Genomic DNA, 25,711 nt, shown 5'->3' on the forward strand with positions numbered 1-25,711 from the left:
CATTCCACTAGGGTAAGGTTTGAATTATTTGGCATTAAAATAATGAAAATATCAGTTTAAATTTCCTACAAAAGTGGCCAGCCCTATACAAGTGGATTTGGGCCTTACTTTTTGTAATTTTGCAGTTTTATCTTTTCTGCATCTGATTTTCTCAAAAACGCCAATTTTAAAATTCAACCATTTAAATGCCAATTCTAACTATTTAATAACTATAAATAATTATTAAATAATATTGTCATTTATCATATTTATTAATTGAATCATACAAAGTATCATAATTAACAAATATGCCCCAAAAACTCTTTCTTTACAATTTCGCCCTTACTTAGTGAAAAATTCACAAATAGACATAGTCTAATTTGAGAATTATAATTGATTAATCAAAACCAATTACATGAGTCTTACAAGCAATATTATCTCAACTAGTGGGGGGACCATGGGTCTATATAACCGAACTTCCAATAAGTAGATCAAGAATTTAGCACTAAAATTCACTAACTTATTAATTCTTCGTTGAATCCACGCATAGAACTTAGAATTGCACTCTCAGTATATAGAATGCTCTATATGTTCCACCATATAGATACATCATTAGTTATCCATTGTTATAATCCTAATGTGATCACTGATCCTCTATATGAATGATCTACACTGTAAAGGGATTAAATTACCGTTACACCCTACAATGTATTTATTCCTTAAAACACTTGACCCCGTATAAATGATATTTCAGCTTATGTGAAATGAGTACTCCACCATTTATGTTCGTTTGGTCAAGCTCGAAGGAGATCATCCTTTGCTTACTATTCGCCAGATAGAAGCTATAGATTCCATGTTTATGATAGCGCTCCCACTCAATTGCACTACCGTGTTCCCAAAATGTATGTATCACCCTGACCTAAAAGTAGGCTTAACTAACAAATCAAAGAACACGAATAGCCTTTCGAGATTGAGCCTAATCATAACAGGATTAAGATCATTTGATCTAGGATCAACTAGGCGATATTGACTTGAATAGATATTACGGTAAATTTAATAAATCTAAGTCAAAGTTCAATATCGATCCCTTCCGATGCATACTCCATGCATCCAACCTGAGCTTTACTTTAACCAATGTTCTGGAAAGAACATAGTATTTCTCCAAATACAAGTAAACTCTTATTGTAGATTATCATATCAGTAAAACCCTGTGTCTGATAAATCTAGGAAACTTTATTCACATAGTCATGTTTACTTTCCAATGTGTTGGCGGCACAATAAACAGGATCAAGTATGTGAAAAGGGTTTCAGATGAATTTATACATTATGTACATATAATCATGAAATAAATCATGTGAACCATGCAACATTAAATGTTATTTCTGATCTATAAGCAAATCTGATTATATTGAAATGAGTTTTATTTAGGGCATAAAACCCAACAGCCCACGCCAACTCAAGGTGGTGGGGGGAATCTTCTCGAGGAGGCTGAGGTTGCGGAGGAGGAAGAAGTCGAGAATGAGGTTGTCAGCAAAGTCGCGGATGGATCTGTTCCTGCTGCTCCCAATGCTTGACTTTTCCTCTAATATTTGCTCGTATTAAGCTCTTTCTGTTTTTTTTTTGTTTATGCGGTACAGGGGTACTCGCACCTTGTACTTAGACCAATTTATATTTTCGTTTATTCTGAACTACTTTATATCCTCGCGCGGATTTCTGTTTTCTGTATTTTCGCAGTACACGGGTACTCGCGTTTATTTTATCTATAATATTTTGACTTTAATTACAACTTGGTGTAATAAGTAGAAAATTTCATAAAACTTGAAAGATTTTAAACTTGAAGCATTTCCTTTATACAATCAATAGTACATCATCGTATATACCCCCTATACTTAGGATTTTTTATAAAAAAAATGACTAAGTATAAATACAAGGCGAATACAAATTGGACAATGGGAGTACTATTGATAATAGAATTTTAGGCTTTCGCCATTCCAAGCCCATGGAATCGCAGTACCATCGAGTTCTGCTAGTCGGTATGTAGCGTCACCAATCTTTTTTGCAATGAGATATGGTCCCTCCCAGTTATCCCCGAAGACCCCATGCGCTGGGTTCATGGTATTCGGCATTACTCTTCGAAGGACCAAGTCTCCTGTTCGCAGGACTTTTACCTTGATCTTGGAATTGAAATATCTAGCGGTTTGCCGCTGATAAGCCGCATTTTTCAAGCACGCCTGATCGCGCTTTTCTTCCAGAAGATCAAGGTAGAGCGACTGTTTTTCCTCATTTTGTGAAATATTGAAAACATCTCTTCGTAGGGAACCTGCCCCAATCTCGACCGGTACCATGGCCTTGCACCCATAGGAAAGCGAGAAGGGAGTTTCACCAGTCGTGGATCGAGGAGTTGTGTTGTAAGACCATAGAACTTGTGAAAGCTCATCTAGCCAGGTCCCTTTACGTTCTTCGAGTTTCCCTTTGATTGTGTGCTTTATTATTTTGTTGACAGCTTCAGTCTGTCCGTTGCTTTGTGGGTAAGCAACTGCAGAGAATGCTTTCTTAATTCCAAGATCGTCACATAATTGTCGCATCTCTTTACAATCGAACTGCTTTCCATTGTCTGAGATGAGCTTGTAAGCGATACCGAATCGACAAATTATGGAGTTGTAGACAAACTCGCGCAACTTAGTCGTCGTAATGGTTGCGAGTGCTTTGGCTTCGGCCCATTTTGTAAAATAGTCTACTGCGACTACCGCATATTTGACACCGCCTTTTCCTTTAGGTAGTTCGCCTATTAAGTCGATCCCCCATACCGCGAAAGGCCAAGGACTTGTGATGGAATGTAGGTTGCTCGGAGGTTGATGGGTATATGTGGCTATTCGCTGACACTTGTCGCATTTCTTTGCAAAGGCGAAAGCATCTTGCCGCAAGGTTGACCAGTAGTACCCTTGTCGCATGATTTTTAAAGCAAGGGAGTTACCTCCTGTATGATTGCCACAAATTCCCCCATGTACCTCACGTAGTATATAATCGCAATCTTCCCCGTCGATACACTTGAGTAGCGGCTGACTAAAACTTCTGCGATATAACCTTCCATCGTACATGACATATTGGGCAGCTCGTTGTCGCAACTTTCTTGCTTTCACCTTGTCATCAGGTAATACGCCCTTTTCCAGGTATGCGACTATTAGAGTCATCCAGGTGACTTCTTCAGTGGTATCTATTTCCATGATCACTTCTTGATTTATCGTTGGGTGAGCCAATACATCTACCGGAATTACGTCGAGCAATTCGGCTTCTCTGGTTGAGGCCAAACGGGCCAGTGCGTCTGCGTGTGAATTTCGAGCACGTGGTATTCGTGACACGATTACTTTCTTGAATTTCTGCATCAGCTCGCATACAATGGCTAAGTACTTAACCAACCTCCCGCCTCTGGCCAGATATTCTCCATTCACCTGGTACACCACAATTTGGGAATCGCTAAAAGCCTGTAGATACTCGATTTTCATCTCGAGAGCGAGCTTCAACCCTGCGATTAAAGCCTCATACTCGGCTTCATTATTAGATGCAGAAAATTCAAAACGTAAAGCAGCGTGTACCTTAAAATTGCTGGGACTGATTAATAAGATCCTGCCACCAGAGCCTTCGCTATTTGAGGCTCCGTCAACGTACAACATCCATGCCTCTCCATTGGTTATAGCAGTGTCGACCTTGTCATCTATGAGTGCCACTTCGGTGCTGGGGAACTCAAGGATAAAATCTGCCAAGGCTTGCCCCTTGATCGCAGTTCTGGGTTTATACTTGATGTCGAATTGGCTTAACTCCATTGCCCATTTCAACAACCTCCCCGACGTCTCTGGTTTTGCTAAGACTTGCCTTAAAGGATAGTTTGTTAAGACTTCGATACTGTGGGCTTGGAAATAAGGTCGCAATTTTCTTGACGATATTACCAGAGCGAATGCCAATTTTTCCATTTGGGGATAGCGGGTCTCAGCATCCAGTAATCGTTTACTGACATAATACACCGGGTATTGTTGTCCTTGGTCTTCGCATATTAGTACCGAACTAATCGCATATTCTGACACTGCTAAGTAGATGGATAGGACTTCGCTGGTCATGGGCTTTGATAAGATTAGGGGTTGCCCCAAATGCGTCTTTAAGGCTTGAAAAGCCTCCTCGCATTCTTCGGTCCATTGGAACTTCTTATTGCCTTTTAAAATCTGAAAAAACTCTCTGCACTTATCAGAAGATCGCGATATAAAGCGATTTAGAGCAGCGACTTTACCTATGAGGCTTTGGACCTCTTTTGGCTTAGTTGGTGATGGCATTTCCACTAACGCCTTGATCTTCGCGGGGTTGGCTTCTATTCCTCGTTGATTAACCATGAATCCAAGGAATTTCCCGGAGCCAACTCCAAAGACGCACTTTAGAGGGTTTCAACGCATCTTATATCGACGCAATATATCGAACATTGCCCGTAAATGGAAGATATGATCCTTTGCATGCTGAGATTTTACGAGCATATCATCAACATATACTTCCATGGTGTTCCCAATAAGATCTGCGAACATCATGTTTACAAGTCTTTGATAAGTCGCACCTGCGTTTATAAAACCAAAAGGCATTACTTTATAACAGTATAATCCTCGATCAGTAATGAACGAGGTATGTTCCTGGTCGGGCTCATACATCGGGATTTGATTATATCCCGAGTATGCGTCCATGAAGCTCAGAAGTTCATGACCTGCAGTGGCATCAACAAGTTGGTCAATGCTAGGAAGTGGGAAACTGTCTTTGGGACAGGCTTTATTTAAATCTGTAAAGTCAACGCACGTGCGCCATGAGCCGTTAGGCTTGGGCACGAGTACGGGATTCGCTAACCAGTTGGGGTAAAACGACTCCTGTATAAAGCTGCAGGCTAGGAGGCGGTCGACTTCTTCTTTTAGCGCTTGGTACCTCGCGGGGTCCATTTTACGGCGCTTCTGTCAGACACCTCGCACCTTGGGGTCAATGTTTAAGTGATGACACATGACCTGCGGAGATATTCCAACCATATCTGAATGTTTCCAAGCAAAAACTGTTGGGTTTTATGCCCTAAATAAAACTCTATTTCAATGTAATCCAGATTATTCAATATCAATAAAGTAACAGAAGTATTTTTCATTCATTTGTGTATGTTTTGGTTCACTTAATCAATTGTTTGTCTGTTTGATTTATAAATTCATCCAAACCCCTTTCACATACTTGATCATGATTATTGTGCTGTCAACACAGTGGAAAGTAAACATGACTATGTGAATAAAGGATTCCTAGATTTATCAGAACACTGGGTTTTACTGATATGACAATCTACAACAGAGTTTACTTGCATTTGGAGAAATGCTATGTTCTTTCTAGAACATTGGTTAAAGTAAAGCTCAGGTTGGATGCATGGAGTATGCATTGGAATGGACCGATATTGAACTTTGAAATAGATTTATAAAACTTACCGTAATATCTATTCAATTCAATATCACTAAGTTGATCCTAGATCACATGATCGAAATCCTGATATGGTTAGGCTCAATCTCAAGAGTGTTATTCGTGTTCTTTGATTTGTTAGTTAAGCCTACTTTTGGGTGAGGGTGATACGTACATTTTGGGAACACGGTAGTGCGATTGAGTGGGAGCGCTAACATAAATATGGAATCTAGCTTCTATCTGGCGAATAGTAAGCAAAGGGTGATTTCCTTCGAGCTTAACCAAACGAGATAAATGGTGAAGTACTCATTTCACTTAGCTTAAATATCATTTATACAGGGTTAAGTGTTTTAAGGATAAAATACATTGTAGGGTGTTACGGTAATTAAGTCCCTTTACAGTGTAAATATCCATATAGAGGATCATTGATCACATTAGGATTATAACAATGGATAACTAATGATGTGTCTATATGGTGGAACATATAGAGCATTCTATATACTGAGAGTGCAATTCTAAGTTCTATGCGTAGATTCAACGAAGAATTAATAAGTCAGTGAATTTAAGTAGTAAATTCTAGATCTGCTTATTGGAAGCTCGGATATATAGACCCATGGTCCCCCCACTAGTTGAGATAATATTACTTGTAAGACTCATTTAATTGATTTTAATTAATCAATTATAATTCTCAAGTTAGACTGTGTCTATTTGAGAATTTATCACTTATTAAGGGTAAAACAGTAAATAGAGATTTTGAAGGGCATATTTATTAATTAGGAAACTTTATTTAGTTTTATTATTAATAAATAAATGACAATATATTATTTGATAATTAATTTTAATTATTAAATAATTAGATTTGACATTTATGTGGTTGAACAAAGGAATTGGCAGTTTTTGACAAAACAGGAAACTATCAATGTACGAAAAGGAAAGTTGGAAAAGTGGCAAGCCTTATTTCCACAATGCCTAGGCCGGCCACTATGCTTCCTTTTTCACATAGATTTTTCAATTTTTTAAAGGCAATTAATTCAACCATAGCCCTAGGTGGTCTTCTATAAATAGAAGGCAAAGGCTTCAATTTTTGAACACACATTATTCTGACAGAATTTTCTCACTCAAAAACTCTCTGAGCCGCCACCCTCTCTCTCTCTCTCTATACCTTCTCTGTTTCGAAATCTATGAGTGATAGAGTAGTGCCCACACACATCAAGTAATACCTCAATCATAGTGAGGAAGGCTGTGTAGAACTCAGAAACAACAAAGAAGGACTATCGGGCTCAGATCTTGATTATACTCTGCGACAGAAAGGAATCAAGGGTTAGAGATCTGAGTGGGAGGAGACATATATTCCGCTGCACCCAATGTAAGATTTCTAATACTTTTATGTGTTTAATTTTCCATCGTTTTAGAAGTTCATATTTAGGTTGTTAAATCAACATACTTGTGAGTAGATCTAAGTTCCTGGTAAAATAACTTCCAACAAAAACATCAAGATTTTGTTTTAGAAAAGTCGTTAGTTGTTCTCGCTGCTGAAAAGTCAATTTAGAACCAATTTTCAAAACTTTGCTATTATCTATAGGATCTATAGGTACCTCAATGGTGTCTTCCGCGGCTTGGGCTACTGCGGCATGATCAAGGATCCTTGGATCCAGATCTGGTCCATCCATGTGTTGTACCTCTTTGATTATGAGGACCTCCTGGCGAGGAGGTGGTGCCTCCAATAAATAGATAACATTTATCGACTTTTCTCCGCGAGCTTGACTGCTGCATTGTAGCATTCTCGTGAGTCTGACTGGACTCCTCGCACAGAGCCTACTCTGGCGGGAGTAGGGAACTTCATTATGAGATGATAGATCGAGGTTATGATCTTCATCTCCGTCAAGATTGGTCGACCAATCACAGCATTGTATGCCAAATACTGGTCGATTACTGCGAAATCAGCCATTGATTTGGCTGTTACTAGGGCGGTTCCCAAGGTGATCGGGAGTTTGATCATCCCTTTCAATGCGATGATGTCGCAGGTAAAACCATATATGCTCGACGTCACGGGTTGCAGGTCCTTCTCTTGCAACCCCATTTGTTTGAAAGCTTGGAAATTCAAGAGATTCACTGAACTTCCATTGTCCACGAGTATACGGTGGACATTATCTCTGCCAATATTGGCGATGATAACTAATGCGTCGGAATGTGGGTGATGGACCCATCTCGCATCACTCTCTATGAAGGTGATGTCGTCGCATTCTTTTTGAAACAATGTCTCTGGCCGCTCACTGATATTGTTTACATTGGTGAGCGGCTTCTCCTTAGCTTCTTTGGCATAGCGCTCTTGAGACTTGCGGGAGTCTCCTGCGATATGGGGCCCTCCAATGATTGTTAATATATCATGAGGTGTTCTCAAACCACTCGCGTTTTGATTTTCTTCTTTGTCATCCGCTCGGGGATGACCTTCCTCGTTCTTCTTATACTTGTCAAATTTTCCTCTCCGAATCAGCTCCTCGATTTCATCCTGCAAGACCCAACATTCTAAAGTGGTATGACCAATATCTTTATGGTACTTACAGAACTTTTTGGGGTCTCTTCTGTCGCGGTTTCCCCTAATGGGCGGCGGCTTCTTGAAGACTCCGTTCCTTTCTTAAATTGCATAGATGTGGTCTCGGGGCACCGCGAGTTCGGTATAGTTAACAAAACGCGGTCCACCCTTCCTCTTCGGCGAGGACTCCTTCTTGAGAGGAGATTTGGCCAACTTTGGACTTTGCTGTCTCCGTGGGCTGCGTCTTCTCGGGCTTCGGCCTCTGGAATTCTTCCCTCGGGGACTGCAAGATCTTGATTGCGGTACTGGTGATTTACGCTTATCCTTGCCCTTCTCCAACTCTTCCAGAGAATTCTCAATTCTCTTATGGGGTTCGGCCATAGCGAAGAATTCGACTAGCGATTCTGACCTTCGATCTTGTAACTCCTTCCAGAAATCAGTTCTCGACAAAATACCTGTTATCAACATACAAACAAGAAAAGACTCGGGAGCCTTCTCGACTTTTGTTACTTCCGCATTAAACCGTTTAAAATAGTCTTGTGAAGACTCACCCGGTTCTTGTTTGATGTTGGCCAGAGTTGTATAAGGAGGCCTATAGGTCATCGTGGCCTGAAAGTGCGTGAGGAATAAGTCGACAAAGGTTTCCCATGTCGATATCGAGGCCTCAGGCAATTGGGTAAACCAATCGTGGGTGTTTTCCTCGAGCGTTGCCGCGAGAATGCGGCATTTTGCAAGCTGTGGTACCTGATCCGTTTCCATTATAGTATTAAATTTTTCAAGGTAATCTATGGGATTAGAGGTACCTTTATATTTTAGGGATTCGGATAGTCAAAATCCCTTGCGAAGTTGAGCTTGTCGCACTTCCGTACTAAAAGGAGAGGTCCCATGCAACTTATATATGGGCTTTCTCTGCTGCTCGAGCATTTTCAAAGTTGCAGAAGCATGCTTTGATCGATTCCTCCAGCCACAAGAGTCGGGACTGTGGCGACTGCAGGAGTCACGACTACTGCGGCGAGGTTTGCTGGGATAGTGACCTCAGTAGTCACTATCGGTGCGCTAGGCGGGTTAGTGTGAGTATTTACACCTTGATCGCCCACAAGGGGATCACGGGGTGTTTCCTCGTTATGGGGGGTGCGAGAGCGCGCTCTAAAAACTGCGTTGAGGTGATCACGTAGATCACCTCGATGTACTTGATAGTGTCCTCCCTGCTGCGTCTCTACAGAGCCGGACCTTGTGTATCTGCTTGGTGAACGACCATGCGAAGATGAAGAGGCAGATTCTGCGTCATTGTCTCTCGATGGTCGGCTGTGAGGATTCCGTCGCTCAGGATCTTCATCAGCTTGTGTTCCTTGGTTAGGATATCTCATAGATTGGTCTCTCGAGGTTGGCTGGTCCAGGTCTAGACCCTCAAGGTTGGCTCTTCGTTCCCTGCGAACACGGTTATTACGACGTCTAGAGTTCGTTACCTGAGGGTTGTCTCTGCCAGTAGTAGGGGCTCGAGGGGGGCGTCGGGCCCAGTTTTGTCCATCCACTTCAGCCTGTAGTGCACGCAGTTGATCCTGGATCGCAGTATATTGATCGGTGGTGAGCTGGATGATTCCCTCAGATACCACCACCGGAGTGACAGGTGGAAAGTGCATGGTTGCTGGTGGTGTGGACGTTTCCCCGACTTGAGGACCAGCTATTTTAGGGAATATATTGAGAGGTCTGATGTTACTTCTCCCTACTCCGCCATTAACGACGTCCACAGGCGGTGTTCTAGCTCCAGATAACGGTACGTTCATCATTCCAATGTTGATGGACCCGTTGTTAGCACCTCCGTTTGTTTGGTTTCCAGCCATGATGGTATTCTTACTTGAAATGAATAAAATTTTAATTCTCGATTCCCACAGATGGCGCCAAATGTTGTCGAGAAAATTTCGCAACACCAAATTACTACTACAACTTTACCTTTTAGTGACACTATTTAGTGACTCACACAAAAGTGTGTGTCACTAAAGAGTTATAAGTGATTTTAAGTGACACACATAAGTAGACTCTAAATTTTCAGTGTTAGTCTCATGTAATGTGTGTCACTAAAAATATGAAGCGTCACTAAAAAATAATTCCCATAATTTTACAATTTTTTTTATTAAAAATATTTGACTTTTAGAGTCACTCTTGGAGGGATTGAAAAAGCATATCCCCACACGTCAGGCGTGTCACTATATGTATTTTTAATTAAAAAAATAAAAAATAAAAATATTCAAAAGACACGCTTATTTGTTTACTTTTTTAATTTTTAGCTGTAAATTTCTTTTTTTAATTAAATAAATATAAACAAATTTTTAATAAGTAAATGAAGGGTCACCATAATTTTTTTTTTTTTTGAAAAAAGCTGGCAGATCGTAGCTTTTTTCATTAATAACAATATATATCTTTATATATTAAAAGTGCCTATCTAACGGCAATTCTTGGTTTAACAGGAATTCTTGGTTTAACGATTCTTTTATTTTTTTTAACGCCAAAAAAATAATTTTTATTTTTTTTAAACGGGTTCTTTTAACGCCGTTAACTTTTTTCTTATAAAAATATAAAAAAAAAAAAATTCATCTCAATCGTTTCTTAGCCAGGTCTTTCTTTTACCCTATTTCCCTATTTATGCTTCATTTGATTTCAGGCCGGTGATGTTATATCATTCATGTATTGCCTACATTGTTTGATTATTTATTCTGATAAAATGCAATCACCTGATTATTTTGATGCCTTTTTAAATTTCATTTCAATATCTTGCCTTTTTCCCCTGTGAAGAAACCCTAATAAGTTTTATGCTAACGATTGAGTTGAGATGAAACCCTACTATGGGGTTCAATTCTCAATTCGTCGTCTTCAAGGTTTGGGTTCTGTCAAATTTGTATTATTTTTGTTGCTTTCTTTAAATTTTGAAATCCGGGATGCAGGCTTCTCTTTACAGAGGACTTTGCGTGTCGATAATCCCGCTGAACTGAGCGATTTCTTTTATAAATCTCTATTCCTTTTATCTACTTTCTACCAATTTTTTCATGCTGTTTTTGATATTTTGAGCTTAATTTTTCTACAAAAAAAAAAAGAGTATTCGAGGTTATACTGTATATAACACCTATTCCCTAAATAAAAAACACGCCTTTTAATTTTGTTCTTCCTATTCCTCAAATCTCAAATACAGATCCGTATTGTGTTGATCGATTATTAGGGTTTAGACTGTGGAGCTGAAGATGATTTATACTGCGATCGATACCTTCTATCTCACGCACGATCAACTCCAGAATTCTCCATCCAGAAAAGATAATATAGATGAACCCACCGAAACTACTCTTAGAATCTATGGCTGCGATCTCATTCAAGAAAGCGGCATTTTGCTGATATTGTATGCTCTTTTTCTCTTCTATTTTCCTTAACTAGGTTATGCTTTTGATTTTTTCTAATACTGTAATTATAATAATTTCAGGCCCCAAGCTGTAATGGCGACTGCCCAGGTTTTGTTCCATATTAATGATGGTGGTCTTTGTAATAATCGTTTTGAGTCCTTCCGGACGCTGGAGATGGGTGTACCGAAATCTGAATCGGCAGAGGTGAGATTAGCATGGCTTCGTTCACAAATAATTGGTGGCAATTACGAAGTGGAATATAAGTCTCCTTTTGGAAAACGAACCATTGTCTATGCCGACCACACCGCTTCTGGCCGATCTCTTCTCTACATTGAGAATTTCATCATCAATAATGTTCTTCCTTTCTATGGTACGCACTCAATTTACCTCTCCCCACTTCAATATTTTATAATAATTTCTTAATTCGTATATAAAATTGTTAATTTTTTGAATTTGAACTTGGGGATGTGATATTAGGTTAATTGAGTGCTTAGTGTCTGTCCAGATTCAAAAGTATTCCCTTCTTCACAAGAATTTTATGTTTGGTCAAACCTTCGATGTCGACTGCTTCGTCTTCGTCGCCGGCTCCTAAGGTCTGCTACAATTCTGAGTGTAAGGAATTGAAACCGGAGCGCCCCAGAAAGGGATGGCGCCTCCGCAGCGGAGAGTTAGCTGACCTTTGTGATCGATGCGCATAAGTACACTTTTTTTTTGGCAGTTTTATCTGATGTTTTGTTTTGTTTTTTTTTTCTCCCTCTTTGCTTGAACTGTGTAAGTGATTTTTGGTTTGGTGCTCTGTCTGTTTGAGTTTGAATTTCGGCGAGGTTTAGGGTTTTACTTGTGGCTATTGGGAGGAATTGACTAAATTGAGAGTTGGTTTTAGTAGTGTTATGCGCCGGTTTGGTAATGGAGATTAGGTCTGATTAAAAGGTTTATTTGGGGAGTTAAGATACTAATTTTCATTTTTACTTCTTGGTTTTGCATTTGGGGATTCGGAGTGTATCAGGAATGATCACGGGTCTTGAAGAAGTTTGCCTTATTTCAATTTATGCGACCCTTTCTCTCTTTTTTAATTAAAAAAGCAATGGAAATTCACTGTGATGGTTATTTTTCACCTTTGGAAATCCAGGCTCCAGTGAATGTGGAGAAGTGTAGATGTGAAATTTTGCTTGTAATTACTATGGCTTTCACTTGGTTTAGGTATCGAGTCAACTCCATGTGTATTGCTTCTATCCTGGCAAAATTAATTATTACAATTACAAATGTTTTTCTTTTCTTTTAAAATGTACTTCATTTGATTTGTTAATTCTTCCATAACTTTGTCGTAGTTTTGTGATCAATTATTCCAAACACAATAATGTTGACCTTCATATCTTTTGTGTGAATTGGGTTATGAGATTATTGAGATATTTAGTACGAGACTGGAAAGTGGTGTAATATGCGCGCACTCAATTCCCTTTTAGGTGTTAAATTGGTGTCAATCCTCTAATTCTAATTTCTTACAGTAGTTAGTTAAGACTTGAAATTGGACTTTGACTTTGACTCTATTGACTATACTATGTTGACTGCAATATTTCTTCATCCTGATAGTTCCCTATTTTTTCCTTTTTCTTTTCCTTTTTTTTTTGTTTTGGTACAATGGAACACGTGAAGCAATATTTTTGCAAATGTTACATACTCAGGAGTAAGGGAATATGTGGGGCCACTGGATTTTGTTTATTGTAACTAAGCACATATATGTTAAGTCTAATGGACTGTTCGTAGATGTTGTTGCATCATGCTGGCTTATTATTCTCAGTTCTTACGACCCATCTTACTAATCATAATGGCAAACGGTCAAAGGTATCCCTAAATTGGAATTCTGGCAAGGCATGCTCGAGCTTAAGGAATTGAAATCGAAGACTCTCCGATTCATCTCAGCAGTTCATCTGCAGATGGGTGAGTTTTAGAGCTGGCTGTGCAGGTGCAGTGCAGTCCATGGGACCTGTTCTTGAAATACTCATTTTCTATTTTATCTTAGTGCCACTTTTTAACCATCACTTATTGCCTTTTCTTGCTTGATTTTAGGTACATTTTGACTTTGAAATTTATGGTGGCGCTGTGGGGTTGACTGCATGCAGTATATATGGAGGATCAGCTTTCCGTTCTCAAGAACTTCAGCTTAGAAGAGGAGTTGATATAGTTATTGGAACGCCTGGCCGTGTAAAGGTACCTTTTTGTTTCTTATCTTCGTCCTGGAATTATGATATGTAGTATGTGACTTTTCTGTCATCGGATGAAACTCTGTACTTCTGAATAAGTAAGATGACAAGTATTTTTTTTTGGGGCGCAGGATCACCTGGAGAGAAAAAATCTTGATTTGACCTCTTTGAAGTTTCGTGTTCTAGATGAAGCTGATGAAATGTTGAAGATGGGATTTGTTGATGATGTTGAACTTATTCTCGGTACCTTACTGCCTCTTCAGTAATAAAAATCTTCTTGTTCTGACTAGGCTTTATTACAGAGGATAAGCATTTATCTTCTATTTATATATTTTGTTTCATATAAAATTGCATTTGTTAATTTTCTTTTCTTTTTCTTTTGGTCTCTCTGTTTGAGTTAATGCCTCAATGGTAATGTAGTTGTTTTGATATCATTCATTCTTGAAAATGAATAACTTGTTTTGATATGATATGATCTACTTTATATGTTACCAAATCTATTCTAATATATGTATATACCTATTATATTTATAGGTTGCAAAAGACCCAACAGGGCATGATTCTACTAATCAGACAATTATACATGTATATTAAATAAATATACGTATTTATTGTTATTTTCTGTTATTTTTTTTTGTTTAAATATGAATTTGAATTAAAGTAATATACGTGTATATTAAAAGTTATTTGAATGTTATTCAAATTATTGTTATTTTTTTTATTTTTTTTTTAAGAAACTGAATATTTTTAGTTATGCTCATAAATATCATCATGAAATAAGGAAGCAGTTTTAATTATTGTTGTCCACCTTTAATTTCTTAATTCGTATATAAAATTGTTAATTTTTTGAATTTGAACTTGGGGATGTGATATTAGGTTAATTGAGTGCTTAGTGTCTGTCCAGATTCAAAAGTATTCCCTTCTTCTCCTCTCTCCATAGATTTGCTCTCAGGTCTCAATTCCATCTCACTGTAATGCAATTTTTAATAATCTCACTTTCATATTTATAATGTTTAGATTTAATTAACTAACACTAAAACTCTCTTTCTTTATCATTGTCTTCTCCTCTTCTTTCTCAATCAAGGTCAATCCTGAAGCCTCCACTCCAATTTACTCGCTCTGTGGCCTCGACAACTTCAAGTTCTTCTCATTGTCTTCCTACTGGTACTGGTAAGAGTACTCTGTCTTCATTGTCTTTTTACTTCTCAACACCTTATCGTCTTTTTACTCGTATAATATGAGTAAACAATTTATAATAATGGATTTTTGTTCTTTTTTTACTCGTATAATATCAGTGATAGGATTTTTGTTCTTTTTTTCTTTTTAATAATGGATTTGCAAATAAAGTTTGTTATAAAACCTTGGACACTTATTATAAGCAAAATTATCCATGAATTACGATAAAATAAGAAATATATTTTTCTATTTGTTTAAAAAATCTATATATTTTTTATAATAATAACTCATATATAGTACTAGCTAGCTAGGACCATGTCAACTCCAGAATAAAATGCAATAAAATTAAGAAAAGACTTAATTTATTTATTGTAAATAATATTCTACACTTTGTATTGTATTGTAAGTTTTCTTCATAGGACGATTCAACTAGAGTCACCTTAATTATATACTTTGATCAAACAAAAGTTCATATTATCATATATATGGATTTTGATAATTAATTAAATGGTACGTTAAGCCTTGCTGTAACGCCGGACCAAAGAGAAAAATGAAAAATGTTATTCATCATCATAATAAATCTTATTTTAAAAATAATAATTAAAAAAAACCACAACTTGTTTTGTTTACTAAAAATCCAACAAAAAATAGTATTTTCTTTCTTATTTGTGTATTTTATATAGCTTTATAGTTTCTTCGTTGTGGTCATATATTTGGTTGTTGAATTAACATATTTAATAAATTTAGTTTTGTTAAATTAAATTTGATTGTCAACGATGACATGCCACGTCTCCATGGAAAATAATGTAAGTTTTATGTTTTCTTCTTTCAAATATTCAGTATTCTCTACTTTTTTTTTTCTTTTGATAAAAGCTGTTCTCTACCAAATATTAATAATGATTAAAATTAAAATACAATAATACAATAAAAGAGAATAGAATATACTCTGTTTCTAAAATTGTCTACACAAGTTATTGGTATAGTATATTATGTTTGTTCAATTTAAAATCTTAATAATATAGAATGTCTGTTGCATTATTAATAAATCAAATGAATTAATAAGTTTTCTTCAATGAGTACAATCCAAAAATATAAATATGAATTCTAAGTTTTAGTTTTGGGTATTAATTTGTTTTTGTGCAACTGATCACTTAAGTTTACTTTAAAATCTATGCCAAACTTTTCTTTTCTTTTCATTTTTTCTTTTGGAATTGGGGGTATTAGGCGAACAAAAAAAAAAGGGGGCGCTTGAGGAGTTGTTAAATGTGTATGACGTAAGTGCATGCGTCAAGCTGTGAGTATGTTTAATTGGAAAGAAAGATCATTTTCGGACTAATTCATTTTGTTGTATATACAATATAAGAATATATATGTATAAAAGTGAATAAATAAACACAGATAATGAGATGAGATTCCTAAAAGTAAAACATATTTCTAAGACATAACATTATGAAACCATCAATTTGCATTCCCTGTATTACTTTTTTATTTGATGTTAAGTTATCATATAATCTATGTATATATCTTTATATATATATAAACTGAAGTTTGGATGTGTCAGTGTCTTCTTGATGGAACAGTATTGTCCTATTTTATTTACATTGTCGTTCTTCTTTGTAGGTTGCTGTCATTTTTCGTTTTTAAAATAATAATTGGAAGGAAATTAAAAAAAAAAAATTCTAAAGAAGCAGTATTATACATTGTTCCTATACATATTCATAAGATATTTTGATTGTTTAAATTTATTGGTACATTTTTTTCGTATTTAATTTATAGATTTATAGTCATGCATTTTTTTGGTTTTTTTTTTAATAAATTATGAAATTTAGTATACTGGTGCTTCTGCATATATAATATTTGTTTTTTTGCTGGTTGAGATTCTTGAAAGTCATCCTATAACATTTTTTTTTACAATGGAAAGTGTGTTGTCTAAGACATAACATTATGAAACCATTAATTTGCATTCCCTATATTACTTTTTTATTTGATGTTAAGTTATCATATAATCTATGTATATATCTTTATATATATATAAACTGAAGTTTGGATGTGTCAGTGTCTTCTTGATGGAACAGTATTGTCCTATTTTATTTACATTGTCGTTCTTCTTTGTAGGTTGCTGTTTCTTATCGCCGTTTTAGATTATTTGTGTCGTACTCTCCATTTGAATATCAGGTATTGTTTTACTCATATTAATTTATATTTATTAATGTATTTATTGTGATATATACAATGGAAAACGCTTGGAAAAAATGAAAAGACCAAAAGATATATACTTTAAAGTTAATAGAGCATCATAATTATTATACTGACCTTAATATTTTATTGATGTAGAATGATATTTGACGTCTGAAACCTACATTTCCTTGATTGACATAATGACAGATGGTATACCATACTTACAAAATTTAAATTCAAATCTACATAATATTAAACAACAAATTTCTTAAAACATTTATGTATTGCGATTTGATTTTTTGAAGATCAAAACACACGAGCTTCTAAAAGAATCTCATATAGAGAACTGCCAGAAGATAAGAAGGAAGAAATACGTAGGAAACAACGAGAGAGATATGCTAAACAAAAAGCATTGAAAAACTACCAAATTGATACGACTAATTCAAGTTATTTGAATCGTAACAATTTACCTTTATGTACTGATGATCATGCGGCATCTACAAGTACACAACATTCGTATTATCATGCTGATAATATTAACAATGATAGACAACATGGAGATGGTAAGATTGTACAGATAGCATACTTAAAAATTTAAATTCAAATCTACATAATATTAAACCACAAATTTCATAAAACATTTATGTATTGCGATTTGGTTTTTTGAAGATCAAAACAACTGAGCTTCTAAAAGAATCTCATATAGAGAATTGCCAGAAGAGCAGAAGGAAGAAATACGTAGAAAACAACGAGAGAGATATGCTAAACAAAAAGTATTGAAAAACTATCAAATTGATACGACTAATTCAAGTTATTTGAATCGTAACAATTTACCCCCATGTACTGATGATCATGCGGCATCTACAAGTACGCAACATTCGTGTTATCATGCTGATAATATTAACAATGATCGACAAGATAGACATGGTGACAGAGTATCAAAGAGACAATGCGATCATCATACCAACTTAAGCTCTACTGACAAGAGATCTTCTTATCAAGTTCTGGATTCTTCAAATGGATGCAGTGGTAAAAATAGTCTCTACCAAAATTCATCTTCCGAAAATAATGGGAGATTTGATCAGGTATATACAGAAAACCGCCTTCTTTTTTCTAATTGATCTTACCTTCGGTTTTTTCTCAACAGTCCACCTAATACAAATTCCACACAGATACATTCAGTTGATCTCGAGAACTCAATGAGCCACACAATTATGTCAACAACTTCTAGAAGTAAGTGTTATTCCAACATCACAATATTTGTTTCATATTAGTATACATTCATAATAACAAAATATCAGTATGCTACTTTAACCTAATTAAACCATTCATCATGATAGGTCAATCGCAAAATAAGGTCACTCGATTTCGAGATTTGCTAAATGTGCCATCTGAAGCATTTTCACTTCCGTCGGTCCCCATATGCATACATTGTAAAGCAAAGAGATTTATCCATGAAACAAATGGATTCTGTTGTGCAGATGGAAAGATCTATCTGGCCACAAATGAAGTTCCAAATGAACTTTTTGCATTATTAACCTCCAACACAAGTTATTCTGCACATTTTCGGACATATATTCGAACTTATAACAACCAATTTGCATTCACATCTTTGGGTGTTAAATATGATCACAATCTCTGCCAAAGAAACAATGGAATATACACTTTTAGAGCACAGGGACAAATCTACCACAACATCACAGATTTACTTCCTTCTGATGGTCGTCCTTCTAATCTCCAATTATATTTCTATGACACGGAACATGAGTTAGATAATCGACTATTAGATTCACAATACAGAATGCTCCCAATAAATACAAGTCAACTCATCCATATTCTTCGCATCAATCCGTACTCTATTTTCTTTCGTTCACTTGGTGATATGCCAGATTTGGAAAGACAAATAATACATGTTAGGAGTGACGCTGGCCTAGATCAACGTGTATTCAATGCCCCTACTTCCTCACAAGTAGCGGCAATATGGGTTGAAAATGACAACGAGAACCAAATTGGAATGCGTGATATCTTTGTATATAACCATTCCGGTAGACAATTTAAAGTTCAATATTACTACGGGTGTTACGACTCACTGCAATATCCATTGTTATTTCCGTACGGTGATAATGGTTGGCATAAAGGGATTGAAAGGGTTGGAGAAACCCAATCAAGATCCGTCGAACAAACTCAAACAACAAACCCTCGACGATCATCAAATGTAGAAGAATTATTAGCAGCAGAAGAAGCAGGTAAACAATCCTTGAATATGTATAAATATATATATATTTAAATAAATAGGTACAAATCACTTAATGTTCACATCTAACTATATTATTATACTCCCTTCAATTCAAATTGATGCAGTATCAATCCAAGAAACGAAAGAACCAAAGGTTTCGTGTCGTGAATATTACTGCTTCAAGTTCCAAATACGGGAAGATGAAAGATCGATTTTGCTACTCTCTGGTCGGCTATTACAACAATATGCAGTAGACATGTATGTCAAGATGGAGACTTCAAGATTGGATTATTACAGAGGCCAGCAAATGCACATACGCACAGAATTATATCAAGGTATAGTTGACACAATTACGTTGCGAGAACGAGACGCTTCTAATGTTGGGAAGCGAATCATACTCCCTTCATCTTTCATAGGAGGACCAAGAGACATGAGGAAGAGATACATGGAGGCAATGGCATTGGTACAACGCTATGGTAAACCTGATATTTTTCTAACGATGACATGCAATCCAAACTGGAAGGAAATCACAAATGAATTATGTCAACACGAGGAGAGCCACAATAGACCTGATCTGGTTGCACGAGTTTTCCATGCAAAACTAGAGGAATTAAAGGACAGGTTATTCAAGAAAGAGATATTCGGCAAGGTCGCAGCATATGTTTACGTTATTGAGCACCAAAAAAGAGGTCTTCCACATGCACACTTTTTAATTATATTGAAAAGGGATTGGAAAGTCCATGCTCCTGAATCCTTCGATGAGATCGTGTCAGCAGAGATTCCAGATAAAAACTCTAACATCCACTTGCACAAGGCGGTTGTAAAACACATGATGCATGGACCTTGTGGGGATTTGAACAAAACAAATGTTTGCATGAAGGGGGAGAATCCACGTTGCAAAAATAATTTTCCAAAAAAATATGCTCCATTTACGTCTGTCGGAAATGACTGTTTCCCTATTTATAGGCGTTCAAATAATGGTGTGACCGTAAAGGTCAGAGGGGCAACATTAGACAATCGTTGGGTTGTTCCCTACAACCCATATCTCCTTGCCACATTTGACTGCCACATTAATGTAGAAATTTGCTCTACAGTGAAGGCGGTAAAGTATCTCTATAAATACATTTACAAAGGCCATGATCGTGTTGCATTCAACTTGGTCTCCGAAACAAACAACCAACAAGTTGATGAAATACATCAGTTCCAGACAGCTCGATGGATTGCTGCCCCCGAAGCAATGTGGAGAATATACGGATTTATTGTAAATGAGATGTCCCCAGCAGTATATAACTTGCATTTACATCTCAAGAATCAGCATACGGTTACATTCCAAGGAAATTCTGACCTGTCAAACATTGCTAATTCGGAACATTACAAAAAATCTATGTTAACAGAATTCTTTGAATTAAATAAAGTAGATGAAAATGCAAGGATGTTACTGTACCGACAAATTCCTGAATACTATGTTTGGAACAATCAAAACAGAAGGTGGACTCCACGAAAAAAAAAGACAGTAATAGGACGTATTGTAACAGCAAACCCATTAGAAGGCGAAAGATATTTTTTGCGGATACTGCTAAATCACATAAAAGGCCCGTTATCTTTCGAAGATATCAGGACAGTACATGGCGTATTGGCGCCAACATATCGTGATGCAGCAACAATGCATGGATTGCTACAGAGAGATAGTTGCTTAGAAGACTGTTTACACGAAGCATCCCTTTATCAAATGCCTTCCAGTTTGAGGCGATTGTTTGCAACAATATTAGTCTACTGTAATCCGAACAATCCAAAAGAACTTTGGGAACATTTTGAGGAACAAATGTCACTCGATATCAAAAAAACAGAAAATGATACACAAAACGTAAGATATCAAGTATTGCGGTCGATATCTTCGACAATTGAGTCTATGGGAAAAGACATTAATTCATACCAACTGCTTGACGAAGACATCATCTTTGATAATGACGAATTTCAATCCAGAGAAATTAACGATGAATTGAATGTAGAAATTCCAGAGGAAGATGTTACAGCGTCAGAAAGACTTAATACTGAGCAACAACAAGTGTACAATGCAGTAATGGATAGTATTTCATCAAAAAAAAGCAATGCATTCTTCGTGGACGGGCCCGGTGGGACAGGTAAAACATACCTATACAAGGCGTTACTTGCAGTCGTACGATCTAATGGTGCCGTAGCACTCGCAACTGCTTCATCAGGTGTGGCAGCATCTATTCTTCCGGGAGGTCGTACAACTCACTCACGTTTCAAGCTTCCCCTCGATGCCGATGGAAAAAGCACATGCTGTGTAAGCAAACAGAGTGCACTGGCCAAACTACTTTGTGCAGCAAAATTAATTATATGGGATGAGGCCCTAATGACCTGAAAACAGCACATAGAAGCGTTAGATAAAATGCTACAGGACATTAACGATACAACCTTACCATTTGGTGGAAAGGTAATTGTTTTTGGAGGAGATTTTCGCCAGGTGTTACCTGTGGTACAAAAAGGAACGAGACAGGAGCAGATAAATTCCACCTTGGTATATTCATACCTGTGGCCTACTTTGACTAAATTTCGACTAATTCAAAACATGCGAGCCAGGCTGGATCCGTTGTTTTCGGACTACGTGTTGTCGGTGGGCAACGGCACGCCACCAAACACAATCAATGACATAATAAAAATACCACATGAAATTCTTGTACCGTATGATGACGACAACAGTCCCTTAAATATCTTGATAGAAGACGTTTTCCACAACATTCAGCAATATCTAGAAAATGTGTCTACCATGATGAACCGTGCAATACTAACACCAAAGAACAGCTTTGTCGATGAAATAAATTCGTTGTTAATTGGACGATTCCCAAGAGAAGTCCACCTATACTATAGTAGGGATGAGACGGTAGATAATACTGAGCAATCGGTAATGGAGGACTTCTTAAACACTCTAACTCCGAATGGATTACCCCCACATGAATTAAAACTCAAAAAAAATTGTCCCATAATGCTGCTTAGAAACATTAATCCTTCTGAAGGTTTATGCAATGGAACACGTTTAATATGTCGGGCATTCGACCAAAATGTCATAGATGCTGAAATTGCCGTGGGACACCATATCGGAAAAAGAGTGTTCATTCCAAGGATACCATTCCTGCCAAATGTGGATGAAAATAGTGGTTTTCCATTCAAACGAACACAATTCCCAATCAGATTGAGTTTCGCAATGACTATAAATAAGTCCCGGGGACAAACATTGGATTACGTTGGGATCTATTTACCACAACCTGTTTTTTCACACGGTCAGTTATATGTAGCAATATCACGAGCAAAGACATCATCAACAGTTAGAGTCCTGATCCGACCTGTGTCAACTTCGCAACAAGATAAGAACTCGACTAAAAACATTGTGTACACAGAGTTATTAGCATTATCTTGTTTAAGTTAATCTCTTCAAACAACTTGCAAAGTGACCGAGTAATTATCTATCCTAAACTCATGCATATCAATCTAAGTACTTTTTTTTATATGAATTATAATTGCTACCATATTAACATTATATTGCATTAATAATTTATTACATTTGAAATGCTACTTATACACAATAATTTTTAATATTATTTAATTAACAATTAACGAAATATAATTATTAAATGTGCATTTCAGATGCCGACTCTACACCAATCAGTTGATTACATCACTCCAACCACAGTTGGATGGAAAATAAAAATGACAGTTCTACAAAAATTTCTACCGCGAACAAGCATGAGTTCACCAGTCCGATATCAGAAGCTCTATTTATCTGATCCAAAGGTAAATTTGTTCCTCTTTTTTTCAATAATATTAGTTGCACATTGCTAGACAAGTTTTAATTTAAATAGTTATCTAATACAAAATCTAATTGCATGTCTTATATTGATAAACTTCACACAGGGGACGAGAGTAGATGCAGTAATTTTCGCAGAAGATATTGAAGCTTTGGAGGACACTTTGCATGAGTTACACACCTACCACATCAGTGATGCCCGTGTCAACAGAACCCCTGCCAGATACCTTAAAAATGGCACAAATTACCATTTTAGCTGGACGCTGAACTCAAAAACACAAGTTGTTGAAGTCCAAGAAGAAGACAAACAAATTTCTAAGCCAGTCCATGAGTTCGTTTCGTTTAAGAACTTGTCATCTAACAAATACTCCAACACACCACAAGGTAACTTCGGATCCCAACGATATACCAACATGACAAATGATTTACGAAGTTTTAACTAACATCACATTCAATTTTTAGATATCATAGGAGTAGCTGTCAAAATAAACCCAACAAAAGTGGTGAACACAGTGTATGGACAGCGAACCATACAAGAAATTTATCTAATCGATGACAGGTATATATAATATAACATACAAATATATAATGATAATCTTCATTGGAGCACTCATAATAATTTCATATGGATTTAAAATTATGATACATAGCAAAACTAATAATTACCATTACTATTTTCAATTACAGTTGTAGCTTCCACCCGATATGTTTAACTCTGTGGGGTGCTTTGGTACAAGATATTAGTGAAAAATTGTCTGAAGTTACTGGAAACAACCCGATAATAATGGGAACAAAGATGATTGTTCAAACTAAGAGAGGTACTTATATACTAACTACCACCGTATATATTTCTATCAATTGCGTACATTTAAATATGCTGAAAATATTATTTTCCTACAGGACTGTCGTTGTCAAGCCGTGAATCAAGTACAATCGAAATCGATCCTGATAATTACGAAGCAACTACTCTTCATCAATGGTACGACTCTTAAACAAATTGATTTACCTTCATTAAATATCATTTTTTGATTAAATAATATTGATTGTTTATTACTTTAATAAGTAAGCTAACATTCAAATTACAATGTCAAGGGCTTAAAATAACAAAGCAGACATAAATAATATTACTATTCAAGCACCTACATCTCAGTATTCTCCAAATTCATCTGCTGCAAAACGAGAATATGTTAAGAACAACGAAGTTACCGATTTGGTAAAGCAATTAAAACCAACTCAGGTAAAAAGAAAATATATAGTACTACTTAATACTTTTAAATGTATAATATATATTGCTTATTAATTACTAATTACTATCTTGATTTTTGTTTTTATTACTAATCAATTCAGACTGTATAATTAGTATAGTTATTTATTTGTTTTAGGTGTTTTAAGAGCTTAATAATATTGAATTAATTAAAAATCATTGATTTATTTTGTAATTAATATACACAAAAAATTAATTAAAAATCATTAATTTTTTTGTACTTAATATAATATTGAATTCTATTACATATGTAGTTTTTTTTTTTTTTGTTTGCAGAAAGCATATTATTGGATTGAAGCTGAAATCATATTAAAAAATATCAACCAAGATTTTTATTACATGTCGTGTGATTTTTGTAATAAGAAACTTATGTTCTACAACGACAACGAAGAAACAGATTGTGAAAATCCAAAATGCGGAAAAAGATGTCTTCCTACACCACGGTAAGCACATTATAACTAAATTAATATTTGAACTTCTTGCATATTCATACTAACCGTTACATATTCTGTATAAATTATTAGTGCAAGGACATATGTACAACTCGACGATGGTACAGAGTTGCTAGATGCTGTGATGTTCGGTGATGTTGCAGAAAACATATTCTCATGTACTGCAGTTCAATTAAGATCATATTCGGACGAGGTAACTATAAAAAAATAAATATGTAAAATTTATACATTTTCGTACATAGAAATACATTAAAACGTATAACTAATCATTTTTTTTCTTCAGAAACATAAGTTGTTTTTCCAAAAAACTACAAGGCAATTATCAGCCAAAAAATGGAGAATTCAGTTGTACGTAGATGCAAACCGAACAATGAGTTCAAAGTACAATCAGTTCACCATTCAAGCAGTTGAACGAATGGAAGATTAGGCAGAAGTTGCCATTTTTTTTTACAGTGATTTTATTTTATTTAGTGTTAAGACTTTTCTTGGTGCCGAGCTTCTTTCACTTTCTATTGACTTGTTATCTACGGATTTACATGGAGTATTGTATGCAAGTATTTCATATACCCAATTTTCTAGAAGTAAATAATAAGTATCATTTTATTATGATTTATATATACCTAATTATATTTTACCAACCAATTATAATAGCACAAATATTAATTTGCTAAAACAAATCATTCGTATAATCATACCTTCACATACAATCTAAATAAGAAGGAAAAAAAAAGTAAACTTTACCTAAAACTAACATTTACGTGCCTCGGCACGTAACTCCTACCTAGTATATAAAATATATACTTAATTATGCATATTCTTTTATTATGCATATTTTTTTTTCATTAATTATGCATATCCTTTTATCTTTCTAAAACCCTACAATATATACTTAACCCTAAAATTAAATCTTCTTCTCCAAACACTACAGCCGCCTCCTTCCTCTTAAAAAAAATAAAAAACCAAAACAAAGCAGCTGCCTCCTTTCTAGGTTTTTTCATTTCATTAATTTTTCAAAGTATTGGGTGT

General features: G+C 35.9%; 2 protein-coding genes across 22 annotated transcripts; one reads left to right on the top strand and one right to left on the bottom strand.

Annotated features, from left to right (window-relative positions):
- Positions 1–4,409: 4,409 nt before the first annotated feature.
- LOC115725514 (uncharacterized) lies at positions 4,410–8,725 on the bottom strand. The gene is made up of 3 exons (XM_061106214.1): positions 8,120–8,725; positions 7,330–7,942; positions 4,410–4,573 (listed from the first exon to the last, which is right to left on the bottom strand). The coding sequence occupies exons 1-3, from the start codon at positions 8,723–8,725 to the stop codon at positions 4,410–4,412; spliced, it is 1,383 nt and encodes a 460-aa protein (XP_060962197.1).
- A 1,818-nt stretch (positions 8,726–10,543) lies between these two features.
- LOC115724117 (replication protein A 70 kDa DNA-binding subunit B) lies at positions 10,544–25,291 on the top strand. Of its 21 annotated transcripts, XR_009685280.1 has the most exons (11): positions 10,544–10,839; positions 11,151–11,351; positions 11,433–11,722; positions 11,830–13,290; positions 13,420–13,560; positions 13,685–14,505; positions 14,638–14,723; positions 16,845–16,904; positions 17,064–17,117; positions 17,213–17,470; positions 22,810–22,922. XR_009685280.1 is itself a non-coding variant. In XM_061106834.1 (10 exons), exons 1-7 carry the CDS (start codon positions 17,390–17,392, stop codon positions 24,066–24,068), a joined length of 819 nt encoding a protein of 272 aa, XP_060962817.1. In that variant the 5' UTR covers positions 17,146–17,389; the 3' UTR covers positions 24,069–24,206; positions 24,510–24,676; positions 24,758–24,878; positions 24,969–25,291. The 21 variants fall into 21 exon arrangements, 2 of the variants coding, with proteins under 2 accessions (XP_060962817.1, XP_060962816.1); XR_009685273.1 differs by lacking the exons at positions 17,064–17,117; positions 17,213–17,470 and having other exon boundaries at positions 10,550–10,839; positions 11,858–12,050; positions 13,195–13,290; positions 13,685–13,796; positions 22,810–22,944; XR_009685274.1 differs by lacking the exons at positions 17,064–17,117; positions 17,213–17,470 and having other exon boundaries at positions 10,550–10,839; positions 13,151–13,290; positions 13,685–13,796; positions 14,430–14,505; positions 22,810–22,944.
- The last annotated feature ends 420 nt before the right edge of the window (positions 25,292–25,711 follow it).

Source organism: Cannabis sativa, chromosome X (genome assembly GCF_029168945.1).
Source record: "Cannabis sativa cultivar Pink pepper isolate KNU-18-1 chromosome X, ASM2916894v1, whole genome shotgun sequence".
In the NCBI taxonomy this organism is placed as follows: domain Eukaryota; kingdom Viridiplantae; phylum Streptophyta; class Magnoliopsida; order Rosales; family Cannabaceae; genus Cannabis; species Cannabis sativa.